General features: G+C 41.7%; 1 protein-coding gene across 9 annotated transcripts in view; it reads right to left on the reverse strand.

The window, feature by feature from the left end:
- The window catches only part of DGKI (diacylglycerol kinase iota), a 453056-nt gene that overhangs the window by 253977 nt on the left and 182996 nt on the right, over positions 1-16083 (reverse strand). For all 9 annotated transcript variants that reach the window (XM_035723279.1, XM_027573716.2, XM_035723281.1 and 6 more), the window contains 3 exons: positions 13032-13106; positions 11603-11659; positions 2908-2973 (listed from right to left, as the gene is read on the reverse strand). In XM_035723279.1, coding sequence (XP_035579172.1) covers positions 2908-2973; positions 11603-11659; positions 13032-13106 — 198 coding nt within the window. The remainder of the gene's footprint in view (positions 1-2907; positions 2974-11602; positions 11660-13031; positions 13107-16083) is intronic.

Below are 16083 nucleotides of genomic sequence, written 5' to 3' on the forward strand. Positions count from 1 at the left end.
TGGCCATGGCTCCTGCTGAGTTCTTCACTATCCCTTGTAGTTTCTCCATACTCTGCTCACACATTTTAAATCTTCTCTCTATTAAACACTCATCAAATACATGATTTAAGTTTGAGTATGCTACCTCTTTTCTGCCTAAACCCTAACTCTTATGTAATACAAGACTATGGATGAAAACAATGTGAAATTATATAATGTTCATAAACATGGCAGCTCATGGTAGTCAGCAAATGTTAAAGCAACTGAGCAACTGAATCACGAGCTCTCTCATCTGATATCTTTCAAGTGCCACACACACTTAGCCAAACACATATTCAAGGCTCAAGAGAAATTCAGTCCAAATATTTACTTTATTCTGATTTTTAAAAGTAGAACTTGAAATCACAACATCTTTAACTATAAACACTCCCTAACAACCCCAAAAGTTTGCAAACCAGCAGTTGGGAAAAAAAAGTTTTGTTAAGTGAAGTGATTGTTTTTCACCCCATCCCAATGGGTAAATTACGAATAATGTATATAGGATATGTGTGTATGTGTGTGTTGGAGGGTGTGTGATGGTTTAGAATCCCTGAATATGTAAGAATGTACAACCCTACTTATGAAAATTAAGCATAGCAGCAAAGTTTGAAATGAATTTCCAATCCCTTAATCTATAAAATGGAAATAGAGCCACTAGCTTTCCTCTAATCCAGAGTACAAGCCAGGATCCAAAGAAGGATTATTTACTGTCCAGCAAGAGACACAGGTCTAAGACCATCCCACCCCATAACTGCCTGAGTCTCTGAGAAGCTGTGAGTAGCTGGATTATACACAGGGGATGAATATAGTAATACATTATTATGGGAACATTATGTGCAAAGTTGGGAATCACTGACTTCTCAGCTAATAGCTATGATGTGCAGAGAGCTGTGAGCACGCCAAGATTGCTGCCTGAGAACAGAGGAAGCAAAGGAGACATGGTCACAGCAACTCAGGGTACAAACAGTCCAGTTTTCCCCCATTTGGTTGACCTTGCCAACAGAAGACAAGGCCAGAAAAGGGAGCATAATGTGACACTAGGGGATACCTGTCACAAAATATGTGTATTGATTTTCTTTTAATAAAATTCCTCCAACTCTATTATGGCTTAAAAGTTACTGGGGGTGGGCGCCTGGGTGGCTCAGTTGGTGAAGCCGACTGCCTTCAGCTCAGGTCATGATCCCAGAGTCCTGGGATCGAGTACCGCATCGGGCTCCCAGCTCAGCGGGGAGCCTGCTTCTCCCTCTGATCCTCTCCCGTCTCATGCCGTTTCTCTCTCTCTCAAATAAATAAAATCTTTAAAAAAAAAAAAAAGTTACTGAGGGAGCGTCAGCTACTAGGCTGCCCAGTGAAGATATGTTTGCAAGGCAAAGAGCTTGTTTGTCCAGATCCTTCCTACCCTTTCCATCTCTAACCTCAAAGCTAGATATGCCTAAATACCTGTTTCTTCCATCACACACACACACACACACACACACACTCTCTCTCTCTCTCTCTCTCTCATGGGAGAGTTGAAGAGAGTCTACAATCTACTAAGTAAGAGAAAGTCCACAAGCCCCAAGGCAACACCAGAAAGAGTAGGGTAGATGGACCCAATGAAGGAAGACCACATAAGACTAGAGGGCTGACTTCCTTCTCCCTCACCATGTAAAATGCTAGTAAGAACCGTTCCACTCCCCCTTCCTCCTTCCTCCTTCTCCTCATCTTCCTTTTACCTCCTTCTCCTTTCAACCTATTTCATCGGTCCTCTTTACAGGCTACAACTAAAGGTCACTGTGAACTGAGGAGATAATACCAGTTATAATGGAAGGCCATTCCCTTGAAGCAGAGATAGGTAGCCTTCCAAAGAAAAACTTGGTAACTGATGCTACAATATGATATTTTCTTTCCAGCACTGGTCAAAACAGCAAAATTCATGAAACTTTTTCTAAGTCTCACTCACCCTCAACACTCCTCAGATAGCCAATATTTCCTTGCACCTCTCTATTGTCAAAAAGGCTACGCTGGTCAGCTCATCCCAGTGCTTGATCCAAAAAGTCAGTTAACTTATGAGGAATATATTCTTCCAAATTGTCTTGCTTTACCCAATCAAAACTTCCCTTTACTGAGCCCAGCTTACTATCAATTAAAAAAAAATAATCTTTGTAGTGTGATTCACCATCAGTTTAACCTTCCCACAGGGTCCTTATATCCCTAAAGTAGGTCTTTGTACAAAGAAAAAAGCCATAACCCAAATCAATACCATGTCAGTAACATGTAGAATCTATGGGGTTTCATAGCATGTGGCCTGAGGACCCACCCTTTCCCCCACCTTCCTTTTCTCAGTGGCCCTGCACTCCAAGAGGACTTTTACCAACCGGTCACACTGAGAGAGAGAGTAGACATAAACAGCCATAAAATGAGGAGGCCATCTCTTTCCAGGAATGGGATAGTGTCCTAAGAGAGCAACACATTTCTTGCTTCTGTGTTGTCCTTTCTCTGTTGAGTTCTGCTCAACCACAATAGTGTGTCAACAGAAGCCGAGCTGCTCAACAGCCCACGAATTTGCTGCTGCTGAGCCAGGAGTGTGACCGGCCAGTAGTCCTCTGGAGGGGGTTTTAACAAAATAAGCAGTGTTCTTTTTTTAACCATCGACAATGAAATTCACCAAAACAGTGTAGCCATCTCTCTTAAAATGTGCTCATACCTGGATTAAGACCCCTGCCTCTCGCAGTGAGTTCTACGACAACTAAAACACCTCCTGAGGAAAGGGACCTGGAGAAATAAGGCCTTTCAGAAAGGGAGAGACGTACTGAGCGCTGGATTCGGGTGAGAGGACTCATCTACCTTGGGTGCTTGCAAAGGCCTGGGGAGCCTCCCGCGATGGCCATGGGCTGCCGGGCCCCTTACCTTACCACACTGCTTACATTTTCCCTCCTGTCGACGCCTGTGTACCCAGTGATGACGCACAAAGTTCTGTGGGAAAACAAAATTAAATGAGTATGTTTAAATTTGTCAATCCCATTAGTTTTTTTTTAATGTTTTAAGCATATAGATTTCCATAAACCATAATCTAAGCCCCTATTAGCACAAAACCAAATACGTGTCTGAGTGATTTGTTTAACAATAAACATGAATCTGCTTGGAAAACTGAAGCTACTCCCATGCCCAGTGATCTTTGGTATTTGTGGAAGCCGTTCATTGTGTCCTCCCTCCACGTCTTCCTCGTGGCCACACCATAACGCCATTTCTCTGCTTCCTTCCTAGTAGAACCCTGTGCGGATGTGGGAGGTCACTGAAATCCCCTCAGAGAGGTAAAAAGGTGAGGGAGATTAAGATGGAGCAACAATATCCATTTTTAAAAACAAATATGTATTTAATGCTTTATATACGCCAGACACCAAACATCTGCACTAGAAAGAACTTCAAGAAATTAAGTTCTCAGAAAGAAACAGATCTCCTCATTCAGGACATACAGGGTGAGGATCTTTCATTAGTGAAAAGTGAAGGGAAAGAAGAGCTGAAGGAGAAAGATGACAGAGGCAAGAAATGCGGGCCCATCGTGATGTTCGTACAATGACATTGTGTTTAAACTGTCCTTGGGTTCTAGAAACTAGATCCGCTTTCAAAGTCTATTCTGGTCTTGGGCCATAGGAAACACAGAACTTCCTTTTCCTCCCAAATAGACAATCAATCCTTGGGCGGGGAGTTAAGGAGCCCCATTACCACTGCTCTTAGGATATATTAGAGAGAGAAAGTTGTCTTCAGGCCCAATGGCACAAATAAACTTACATACAACTCATCCTTCTTAGACAAATATACAGAAAATATTTCCTCTTTTTTTCTCTTGCCCTTTTCTGAGAAAACACATCTTACCTGACACTAACGTGTCTATCATCAGGCCACAACCCATATTTCCCTTTAAAAGGTCCTTTAATATATAGCCAGTCATTCAGCAGATACTTACTAGATGCCTACTACCTGCCAGGCCCTGTTGTAGGTATACAGGTATACAGGAAATAGATCAGCATTGAGGAAAAAAAAAATGTTCTATCGACACATGAAATTCAGAGTGACGAAAATACCTCTAACACGAGCATTATCTAAAATGCTACCTCCATTTCTCCTTATAATGTCAAATCAATTCAAGTTAAAACTAAACAGAGATCCTGGAGGAATAATGGTCTTTTAACTATAATAAGAAATAAAGAAGCATAACAGTCCCACTAATTAGTCTAAATTTTGTCTTGCTTTTCCCACTGAGGCAGTTTAATAAAACAAGGACACAATTCTTATATTGTTCTCAGAAAGAAGCTAATAATAATATTTTTGAGTACTCACTGTGTATCAGGCACTTTTAAGAATGCTTTAAAGGTAATAATTATTTTAATTTTCCATGAGAATTTTTATGAGTAGAGGTGCTACTCAGTCAGCACGTACCAGAAAAATCCCATGAGTTGTTAAAATACTGAAATATTTCTATACTGGTTGATAAATTAGTTTAGTTCCCCTACGATCCCCCTGGCTCCTCCCTAACTACCATAGCACCCCACCTCACCCCACCCCCTCAACATTGGAAATCATTTCTATCCCCTCATTATTAAGCAACTAGAATGTTCATTTTTGGCAGGTCCCTGGGATTCTGTTCCAATGAGCTCTCTTTCAGAAACAAATCACGTTGCCTGAGCAATGCCACTGGGATCCCCCTGGCCCAGCATACTCAGAAGATTGGGCTGTGCCCAACTGGTCGTTGTTGTTCGAGTAAGTTTAAATATCATACAAACAATGCTGTGTCCCATGGCCAGATGTGGCTCTCAGAACAGTGGCAGCAAGTCAGGAATCTGCCCAGTTATCAGGGTCCACACCACCTCCTGGGGATAAAGTTGCTGGACCCTGTGCCTCTGTACCTCACAGGTGAGGCTGATCACTTCAGCCTTCCATCCACTCAGGTGATGAGAACTCTAGCCCACTGCTGGCTTAAGAATGGAACTAGAGGGTATTATGCTAAGTGAAATAAGTCAATCAGAGAAAGACAAGTATCATATGATCTCACTGATATGTGGAATTTGAGAAACAAGGCAGAGGACCATAGGGGAAGGGAGGGAAAAATGAAACAAGATGAAACCAGAGAGGGAGACAAACCATAAGAGACTCTTAATCTCAGAAAACAAACTGAGGGCTGCTGGAGTGGAGGGGGGTGAGAGGGATGGGGTGGCTGGGTGATGGACACTGGGGAGGGTATGTGTTGTGGTTGAGCGCTGTGAATTGTGTTAAACTGAATCACAGACCTGTACCCCTGAAACAAATACAAATAATGCATCGTGTTTTTTTTTAAGATTTTTATTTATTTATTTGACAGAGAGAGACACAGCAAGAGAGGGAACACTAGCAGGGAGAGTGGGAGAGGGAGAAGCAGGCCTCTCGCCGAGCCGGGAGCCCGATGCGGGGCTCAATCCCAGGACCCTGGGATCATGACCTGAGCGGAAGGCAGATGCTTCATGACTGAGCCACCCAGGCGCTCCACACTATGTGTTAACAATAATAATAAAAGAAAAAGAACAGGGCTGGGGAGGACCGGGCCGGCTGCCAACTATACCATATCTCAATTCACAATGTTTTAGGGCACATTATCAGAGGGTTTTGCTTGAATTATCATTATCATCCTCCTTTTAGAGATCATAAAACTAAGGTATTGAGCAGTGACTTCTGATATAAGGGCCAGAGCAAGGATTCAAAGCCAGGCAGGCTGGCAACGGAGCCTACACTCTGAACCCCTGTGTCACTATGCCTTTCCTCTGCAGTGAAAGCTCGGGATAAAGCTCCTTCAGGAAATGATTTCAATGACAGTCAGTAGTAGAAAATTGAATATACAAAAATGTCAGACAATACTATAAGAGAGAAAAATTTACTGTAATTGCTGTTAGCTCAGCAAAAACTGTGGGAACATGAACAATGTCATTGATGATAAGGGAAATTATCTGCTTATGGAGATTATAAATCACCTAACGACTATCAATTGAAGGAGGGAAATGTTGGAAGAATTTGATGCAATTGCCTATGAAATCAGGGCTGACTCATAGGGTTATTTAGCTAGTGACAGCTCTAATCAAAAGATTAAGCCAACAATTTCCAGAAATCAACAATTATTTAGAAATTATAAGACTGACTTAATGAATCATTAATGTTGCAATATGTGTCACTTGGTAAGCAGATTTATAATACCATGTAGTTTAATCTGTTCAGGGAATTGAAGGGAACACTTTTAAATTGTTTATTTAAATATTACTATATGACTCAGGAAGTTGTTAAATATTTTTAATATCATTCTTCCTAGAAATTGGGTCACAAATTAGGCACAGAGAAAGTGAAACAAAAGCACTCCTTGAGAAGAAACTGAGCAACTGCCTCCCATATGGAGATCTGATTTGAGAGGTCAGGCATCCTTCTGTGAAAAGATCTTCTTAGGCCTAATAGAAATTCTTTCTATCACTGCTTTAACAGTTTGAACAAACATCCAATAAATGTGTGTTGAGTGGAATGGAATTCTGAACCCAATTTTTTTGATGATCAACTCAGGTAGGTGTCACTTTGGAGGAACATCAGTTGCCACAACAATCAGGGGGAAGAACCCAATTTCTACGGAATCACTGCTGTTTTCTGATCCTTACTCCCAAGCACTTTCATTTTTCACACTCTTTCCTTTTGACTATTATTCACATCTCCTAAATTGTGGAGCTGAAATTAGACTCGAGATCCTTACACTGCAAATGTGAGTGTTGACACACTGCTGTTAAGATAGCAAAGCAAGGCTTCTAACACCATGACATCTTTTTATTGTTCATCAATAATCTCTGAATTATTCATATACTATCTTCAAGTACTGGGCAAGGAAAGGGCTATTACTTATGGGTGTTAAAATCTCAGTGATACATTATTTCAGGGTTTATACTCAGTATTGTTAGCAGAAATACATAACACACTTGCTCACTTATTTTCAAACGGCAAATTCAATTCCTAATATTACTCATAAAGTGCATGAAAGAATCTTGAAATTATAACCTAATCTATAGAGCTTATGTCTTGGAAAACCGAGGTCCAGAAAGATTCCACCTGGAGGAGTCCTACCAATGTTCATTAACAAACTTCCACATGTCAGACATTCCACAAAGCACAAGGTACAGCGATCAACAATCCCTGCTCTAGATCCCTGCACTGGAGATACCAGAAAGTGGAAAAGCGCAGAGGTATGATTTAAACCCAGCCAAATTATTTCTAAGGTGACTGTTCTTTCACTGACATTCAGTAAACTACGGAAGGTCTCTTAATTAAGAATCTCAAGTGAGTCATAGCCTTCCTTAAGTTTCATCTTCAGACTGTCCTCTTAGAACAAGAGTTCTTAGGCATTGGGGGAGAAATTAACTCCTGTATAATTGCTTTCAGTCAACAGACAGTCAACAGATCACATCCTCTATGTCTTGGTACAGTGAGTTTGGGACAAATTCCATGAGTGACCTCCCAAAGCTTACACTTCAGGGGGACAACAAGTGAGCAAATGAGTAATACCCGTAAATAATTATGACATACAAAGTGCTCTGAAGGGGCAGAACAAGGTGCTTTGATAAAGAACAATGTGTAACCTACTCAGAGGAAGTCATCAAGGTAGACCTTGGAGGGGATGATATATGAGCTGAGGCCTAACTCTAAGAAACAGCCATGAAGAGGTTTCTAGTACAACAGTGAACTACATAAATGTCTGAACGTGGGGGAATACCTGGATGCATGCCTCAAGCACCGAAAGAAAGTCCATGTGGCAGCGGGATGGGTCTGGAGAGCTAGGCTTGGGCAAGACTATGCAGGGCTTTTCATGCCATGACAAAGAGTTGGGTTTTACACTAAGTGCTGTGAAAACTAATGGAACATTTTAGGATGAAAAATTATAGGATCTGATTTCTGTTTTAAAAATCACCCTCTTAAATCCTGACGGATTAAAAGGGGAAAATTAAGGAATCATAAAGAAGCTACTGCCGTAGTCAAAAGAGATCATGGTGTCTTAGTCTAGGGTGCTTGTTTGACAACAGAAATGGAGATGAGCAGGTGATTTGAAATATATTTCATAAATAAAATTGATAGGCTGGCAAATGAATTAGATGTGTGGAATACATGAGAGAGGGAATCGATGATCCCCCAGTTTTTTTGACTGAGGACCTGGATCAAGAGTCATCTCATTTTCTGAGATGCAAAAGAATTGAAAAAAAAAGTTTTCATGGTGATGTTCATAACAAGTTTAGTTTTAATGTGTTCGGTTTGAGATGATCACGATGCATTCATGGGACATGTCAAATGGAACGCCAAGAAGTGTGGACTGGAACTATGAAGTTAGGAGTTATCAGCTCGGACATGATTTTTAAAGCTATGAAATTGGATGAGCTCTCCCAACAAGAGTGGACAGAGAGAGAATATGACCAAGTACCAAGCTCAGAGGATTCTGTACGAATCAGGGGGAGTGAATGACGAAAGAGAGTGGGAAGGACTCTCTAAAAAAAAAAAAAAAATAAGAGGAAAATTAGGAAAGATGTCATGACAGGAGAGATAGTTAAGAAGGGTGGAACCTTGAATAATTTGAATATATTTGAAAGATTAAATAAGAACAGAACAATATCTAATGGGTTTGGTATCTGGGAGATTTTGGCAACATTGAAAAAAGCAATTTCAGTGAATGGACAGAGTAGAAACCAGATGAGGACAGGTGAAAATGACGGGGAGGTGATATACTAAAAACAGTGATAGAGACAACACTTTGTGGAAGTTTAGCAATGAATGCAAAACTGAGACTTGAACAGCAGTTAAGACACAGTTGGCGCCTAAGAAATATTTTTGTTTGTTTATCTTTTAAGAGGGGAGATGTCAGGGCATGTTTATGGTGATGGAAATAATCTAGAGGAGGGGTGGAGAGTTGAAGATGTAAGAATGGAAGAAATTATCAAGTTCTTGTTGCAAAGACAAGAGCAGGTGTTCAAAATACTTGTGGAGGAGGGTCTGGCTTCACAGAAGAGAAGAGATACTGCTACTAAAAACGGAAAAAACATATATAACCCTTTGCATTAGAAAATGGCCCACACAAGCACAACTATCCATCTAGAAAGAGACATTAAAGACAGGGAGCTAAACGTGGACATATGGATCCCCAGGTGGAAATTCACTCAGTTCATCTTAAAAACACAAAACGATTCTTTCTATTTTCTCCTTCATTAGGGCTCTGAGTTATCTTCTGGCCAATGCTGTCGTGCACTTGGGCGGCACTGAGGGTGCCCACAAGCCTATCATTTTTCTTGCACTTTCCTCACCCTATGTATAGCCCATCACCTTCCTATTGTTGACATAATGGCCAAACGCAGTGGGAGAAGACAAGTGACGGGGACAACTATTTTTCCTCTCTCCACAATGTCCACTCCCAAACTACCCTCCTTCCACGTTTTCTCCTAATCTTGTATTGGTAACAATGAGATCATTCTTTTTTCACAGTGTGTTCTTCATTGTCATTAAAACGTCAGTGACCCTCTCTGTACTGACACAACTTCTCTATTCCTTTTCTACACATTCATCTATTCTCATAGCTTTACTAACTATCTATATATGTGCTGATGATTCCCAAATGTCTTCCCTCTAACCCAATCTTCTTCATAAGCTCCAAACTCACATACCCACTCAGCTTTCTACTGGGCATCTCCACCTGAGGCCTCAAGGACACCACACACTTGAAAATTCTACAACTAAACTCATCAGCTTACCTCCCCACCCCATTCTCAAATCAACTCATTCTCTAACATCTCAGCACTTTTCCAGGGCAGAAGTCTGGTTTAACTCTGGGCTCCTCCATCGTTGTGTCCAGCATCCAATCAATTATTACATCCTGTCAATTTTATTGCCTTCAAATTCATATGTACCAGTTATCTCCACCCTCAATATTACTCATAGTTCAGATCTGCCCTAGAAGAAGCCCTTAAATTCTCTCCATGCCTCCAATATGGCTGCTCTTGAACTATATGGTATTTCCTCCACATTGTAGCCAGAATAACATATTCTACTTAAAATAGTTTAATACTCCAGGGCACCTGGGTAGCTCAGTCGGTTGGGCATCCAACTCTTGATTTGGCTCAGGTCATGATCTCGGGGGTCGTGAGATAGAGCCCCGCATCAGCAGGGAGTCTGCTTGAGATTCTCTCTTCTTCTTCCTCTGCCCCTATCCCTACCCTTCTCTTTCTCTCTCTCCCTCAAATAAATAAATTTTTAAAAAATAGTTATTGCCCCCCCCCAATTACCATGATGATAAAACACTCAGCTTGTAACATGGCTTACAAGGACCTTCATGGCCTAGCCCCTGCTTATCGCTTGGATTTCACGTATTTGTTATGTTCTCTCTCATTTTTGCGCTTGGGAGCATGTGCTTTTTCTGTCTAGGAGACTGTCACCTCCTGACTACTGTCCCCCCGAAACACACCTTCACTTAGATAACTCCTCTGGGTCTCAGTTTACTTGCCACCTCCTCCAGGAAGCCCCTTCTCTGGTATCCTACCTCTCTCGCCTATTCATCAGTGCACAGAGCTAGTCTGAGGAGTGTACCAGCTGGGAAGGTTTCCAAGGAGCTAAATCTATATGTGGAACTGAAAATAATCTCCCTGGGAATGTAAATGAAATGGAGAACGTATATTTCACAAAAATGACACCACACTTTCTCTTAGGGAGCGCACCCTACACAATGGTAACACCTGGGCGGCTAAACTGTGTTCTAAGACGGATGGGGTCTGTTCATTGCAGCCTTTTGTTTTGCCAACTGACGAGTGCCATCTGGGACCTGGAGCTAGACTATCCAGGATAACACAGGAGCGCTGAGACCCTCAACCAACAACCTCACCTTCTCTAACTTTTCCATATGTGCTCCATTTCCTCGAAAAAGAGCTAAACGAACCCATCTGACTAAGCGCAGCTCTCCTCCTGTCCTCCCCACTGTTTACCACTAACAGAGCAACTGCTCTTCGCCATGACTTCCTGTTTACTTGTTCGTCTTCACGACTGGGCCGTGAGGTCAAGGACTGAGCACTGAATGTAGTTCTTCCATCTACCTAGCTACCAACTGACTTAGCAGATAAAAACATTGCAATTCAGAAAGATGAGGTAAGATGCCTCAAATCACACAGCATCTAGACAGGTATGGAAACCAATCGGCTCCAGTGTCTATGGGAATACTCGGGAACTATGCTGCCCCCTGAATAGTTTCTATCCACTCAAAATTGAAAAATGGAGTCAAGATGGACCATAAGACAATAAAGGGCTATTTACTTCTTACCTCTTCAATTCTACCACTGCCTCCCTACCTGCTCTTTAGGACCTTAGCTCCCCAGTGCATTTCATTAGAATAGTAAAGGGCAGTACACACATGCTGAAGAGACTGGGAGATTTTACTCATGGTATTTATTGATGTATTAACAAGAAACCGATGTGGCTTGGAGGGAGCTAGACTTCAGTTTTTAATCCCTGGTGAAAGTCTGTTAGCCCAGTGCAACAATGGGAAATAAAGGTATTTGAAGCCAAGCTCTGAAACACTCACTTCTCTTGGTGATCTTGAGCCCCCTTCTCGAAATGTTGGCTTACATCTGAAATTAATCTGTCATTTAAAAAGAAAAGTGTATTACATTAGGGATAAGCACCGGACTAGATTGACTTACCTGAACAAAGCAACAGTGACATATATGGAGACTACAAAACAACCCAAAGAATAAGGAACACAGTATAACACTTCAAATCATCACCCTAGACAATCTATAGAGACCCCAGGTGATCCTCTATCTCCAGTCCATGTCTCTTCATTCTCATTGATGAAATCAACATATCTCTAAACAATATTCCTCTCACACTGTAAATTTGAGAAAAAGAGATAAAGAGTAAGAGAAAGTATGTAAGGCAGCTGAAACCACCCAGCTATGTTTCAGATTTTAAAAGTAGGACAACATAAACTTGAGAAATATTTAATATGATGATGATGATTCACACACTGAAATTGTTCTTTAAGTCTTCAGTACTGCCTTTCTTTTAGATAGGCAGGTCTCCCGGTAACATGCCCATCTTCTTCAGTTACTTGATAAGGTGAAAGGAGTACAGAAATGAAAGAGGACATCAGTAAGTGGGATTGGAACAGCAAAAAGAAACGTATATATAATGTTAGTAGTCATCCCTACAAAATAGCAGTTGGCAACAATCGGTAATGTGTTCATGAAAATAATGTATGTTGCAGGGAATGAAAACATTTCAACACATTCACACATGGCAGCTCAGGAACACAGATAACACAGAGACTCACGCGTGGAAAGACAGGAGAAGCAAGAAAGAGAAGGCGGCAGACGACACATTCACGGCTGGAGCCTCTGCTTTCCTGCAAGTGACTGATCCATGGACTCTGCAGAATCTACTTCTTCTGGAGGCAAGACACCACGAGGATGTCACCTCCAGCCCACCCACACATTTGTGCTGTGCAAGCAGAATGCTGCCCCCCAGGAAGAAAGGAGAGCTGCCTTCTGACCTGGCTCTCTTCCTTGCAGCCACTTTAGGAAGAAGAAACTCAAAAGGTCAGACCAATCTAAATAATGATTTTAAGGAGCTATGGATTTTCTTTTTCTTAAAGAAAGAAGATTTTTCTTTAAGGAAAAAAACATCTTGCGGAAAATTCCGTGGGTGAACAACAATGTTTGTCATTCTAAAAGAAAAAAAAAAAATCTCGTGTACCAGGTTTTTCTCTCTAACCTTACCACTACTCCTTCCAAGAGGCAACATAAAATGATGCCGAATTATCCTTCAGCAAACAATAGGACGAATTAACCTGAAACACTGGTTTTCCATTGCTAGTCTGGTAACGATGTCGGTCTTTCAGTGTTTTCAAAGGGCACGGTTTTGAAAAAGTTGGAAATAGCAAGTGACAGCTTGTCTTAGAAGCCCAAACACTTGCAATGTAGCCAACACTGCAGCAGGTGGCGCTGTCTCACCTTTTCTAGCTGTTCAATGCAGGCGGTGTGGACGACGATTTTACAGACCGCACACTTCCTCCTCAGGGCCGATTTCTACAACATTCAATTCAAAATACAAGAAGAAACGTTAACAGGCTGCTCTGGAGAGCTCCCTGGCATTAAAGAGAGTATACATAATGAAAGCAAACATAAGCAATTTTAAAACACCATCTTAAGCATTTGAAAATAGGGCAAACTTTAGTCTTTTGACCCACCTCCTACCTCCGTATCTCAATGACTTAGGGCGGCTATTTTTTCTCCAAAATAGAATACTTATAATAGCTGCTATATACTGAGCATATAATATGAACCAGGCTCTTTACTCTGTCGTTCTTAAGTTTTATAACCTAACAACGTAGGCATTAGTCGCCTCCGTTTTTATGGTTTTTTGTTTGTTTTTGTCTTTTTACATTTTTACGCCGGTAGGTAAGCAGCGGGACCAACATGCAGAATCAGGTCTCAGCTCAAAACAGGCACTCCTTCCCTACTGCCAAGAGCCGACATCTCAAGGGGCCAATCACTTTAGGCTTCCATCCCAGGCAGGAATCTCTACGAAGCTACTTGGGTCTTCCCCCAAATCTTCAGCAAAGTAATAAGACAAGCCTCACTCTTCCACCTGGTAATAACAATCAATAGTAATAATAGCAGCAGGAGCAGCTAACACGAATGCCGGACTCGCTGTGAGTCGGGCACTCAGAAGCTCTTCACAAATAGTAACTCATTTAACCTTCAACAAAGCTAAGAAATTGGTAGTATTTTTACTCCCATTTCACGGGTCAGAAAGTTGTGGCACAGTAAGTGGCGTGCATGAGGTCTCGTAATGAGGACACAGCAGAGCCGGGGAGGCTAGTTCTGAGCTCATGCTTGTCCACATGACACAGTTTGGCCTCTTGGATGGTCAGTACTGGTTTCAATGCGCAATAAAAATACTTTTGGAGGTGTATCTCTCCTCTAACAATAAAACAAACAAACAAACAAAAAAAAACAAAAACAAACCCAAGCAGCAGGGTGAAAGAGGAACAGGGAGAATCTTGATCCTGCCCATGCCGTGTAAAATCCAAGGGAGGAATGAATGTTCAGGCCTCCCCACAAGGCACAGGCTAGAAGGTAGGTCTGCATGAGTAACTCTGGGGCTTGGGCACTGAAAGCAGCTTAATATAACAAAGCTAATCTGTGAAATAGTGAATCAAATCATCCAAGTGTGAAAGGCCTTGAGTCCTTATTCTTAGGAAAGGTACTAGTATAGATTGCTGGCAAGCTGCCCTCTTCTGATGTGTGGTTTCCCCTGCGGAGATATAACTTGGGAGCCAAAAATTGAGGTATTGCTGCTACCAAAGAAGATTAGAAGGACGGCAAACCACCCCCTTGGAAGGGGTGGTATCGGGAACGCAGCTTCAGCCGGCTCCCTCCCAGACAGTTCCACGCATTCAATATGGGGTATGCAAAGAGCTATCTGCCTCCCACGAGGCACCCAGAACCCTCCAGCAACTCCACTTGCAGTCTAGACACCCGCTGACTGAGGTTTAGTTACCGGCTTGCAGACGGCTCTCCTCTGCCTGAGGAAAGAACATGGTCTGGAACATTAAATAAGTTTGACAATCAATTGATTTTGCAAAGAACAAAGGATAAGGGAAACTCAAGCATCTAGCCCCAATCCTGGAAAGTGTCTCAGCTCTACTACTGAAAAGGGTGGGAGAGGGAAGAGCGAGGAGGGGCCCTGGTAGAAGCGGCGGCAGCACTCAGGGCAACAAGATTCTAGTTTGCAAATTTTCACAAGCACAATGCCCATAAGCAAATTGAGGTTGCTCTCCTGTTTCCTTCGCATCTCCGGGCAGAGATCACTGAGGTGGCACCACCTGCAGGAAATACATGGGGCATTGGAGTCACGTGGCCAGTCAGAGTTGCAGTGATGCTAAGGAAACTGGAGTGGATTCCAGTCTACTTGTTATCCACAAAACCCCTGGTAGATTACACTGCAGACAAACAAAGCAACTCTACTCACAGTGGGCAACCCCTGATGGGCTACGGTTGTTTAAGCACACCCAACAAGCCTCCTTCCTTATCAACAAGTCCTGCTCCAGTCTGGCTTTGCACCTGCAGAGCTCCAGGGACTCTCCGAGCCTCCTAAGAGGTCACTGGGGATGGTAGGAAGAGCACCAAGCTGGTGCGGGGACCCAGAATACCTCTTCCTTGCCAGGATTCTAAGTCAGAATCTCTTTTGAATAAGGGATCTGAGCTCACAGTAAGAGTTTGAGAACCACAAGGTTAAGCTATGTTTTCTCTCAGCTTTCCAGGACAGCATGTAAATATACTAACATCGTTCACAGGGAGCAATTCAAGTACAATGTTCTCCAGATGATAATGTATGAAGTAAAGTCCTTTAAGTTATAAAGCCAATTTTATTTAAACAATACTGAATTTTAAAAGACCCTCATAACATATATGTTTTCGTGACTGTAGAGCTAGGATATATAGACCATAATCTGAATTTTTCTTCATAAACACTATAACACGATGCATTTTACTATGAAGAAAGTTACTTTTATTTTCTAACAAACTAGATAGTCTTTCAGTGTTGTTGTGCCTGTCTCTTGTCGCCTTCAATTTCTTCAACGACAGCTTCTAAACCGTTTATAATCTAAGAAATCAGATAATTCAGGTTTATGATCATATGCAAAATTAAGCAAATTCTGAATGAAGGCCTTTTTCCACAGTAATAAAATACATGGGTTTCAGTTCCTCAACTGATAAAAACTGTTACAGTGAATCAGAAATTTTAACTGCTGACTTCTTGGTTTATGACTATGTTTCAACTGGTCAAAGTTATTCGAAATTGCTGGATGATAAGTTTCTGTGGGTAGAAATTGCTCAAAACAAAGAATTTTTTGCGCTTCGTTACGTTACAATTTTTATTTACAAGATTTAAACTAAATACAAAGTTAAAATATCAGAATCTAGACCGTATTAACTTTTTTAAAAAACAAAAACAACTGAACTCCTATCTAAACCGATGCTTCCTTCACTATGAAAA

This window comes from Zalophus californianus, chromosome 12 (assembly GCF_009762305.2).
Source record: "Zalophus californianus isolate mZalCal1 chromosome 12, mZalCal1.pri.v2, whole genome shotgun sequence".
Taxonomy (NCBI): Eukaryota; Metazoa; Chordata; class Mammalia; order Carnivora; family Otariidae; genus Zalophus; species Zalophus californianus.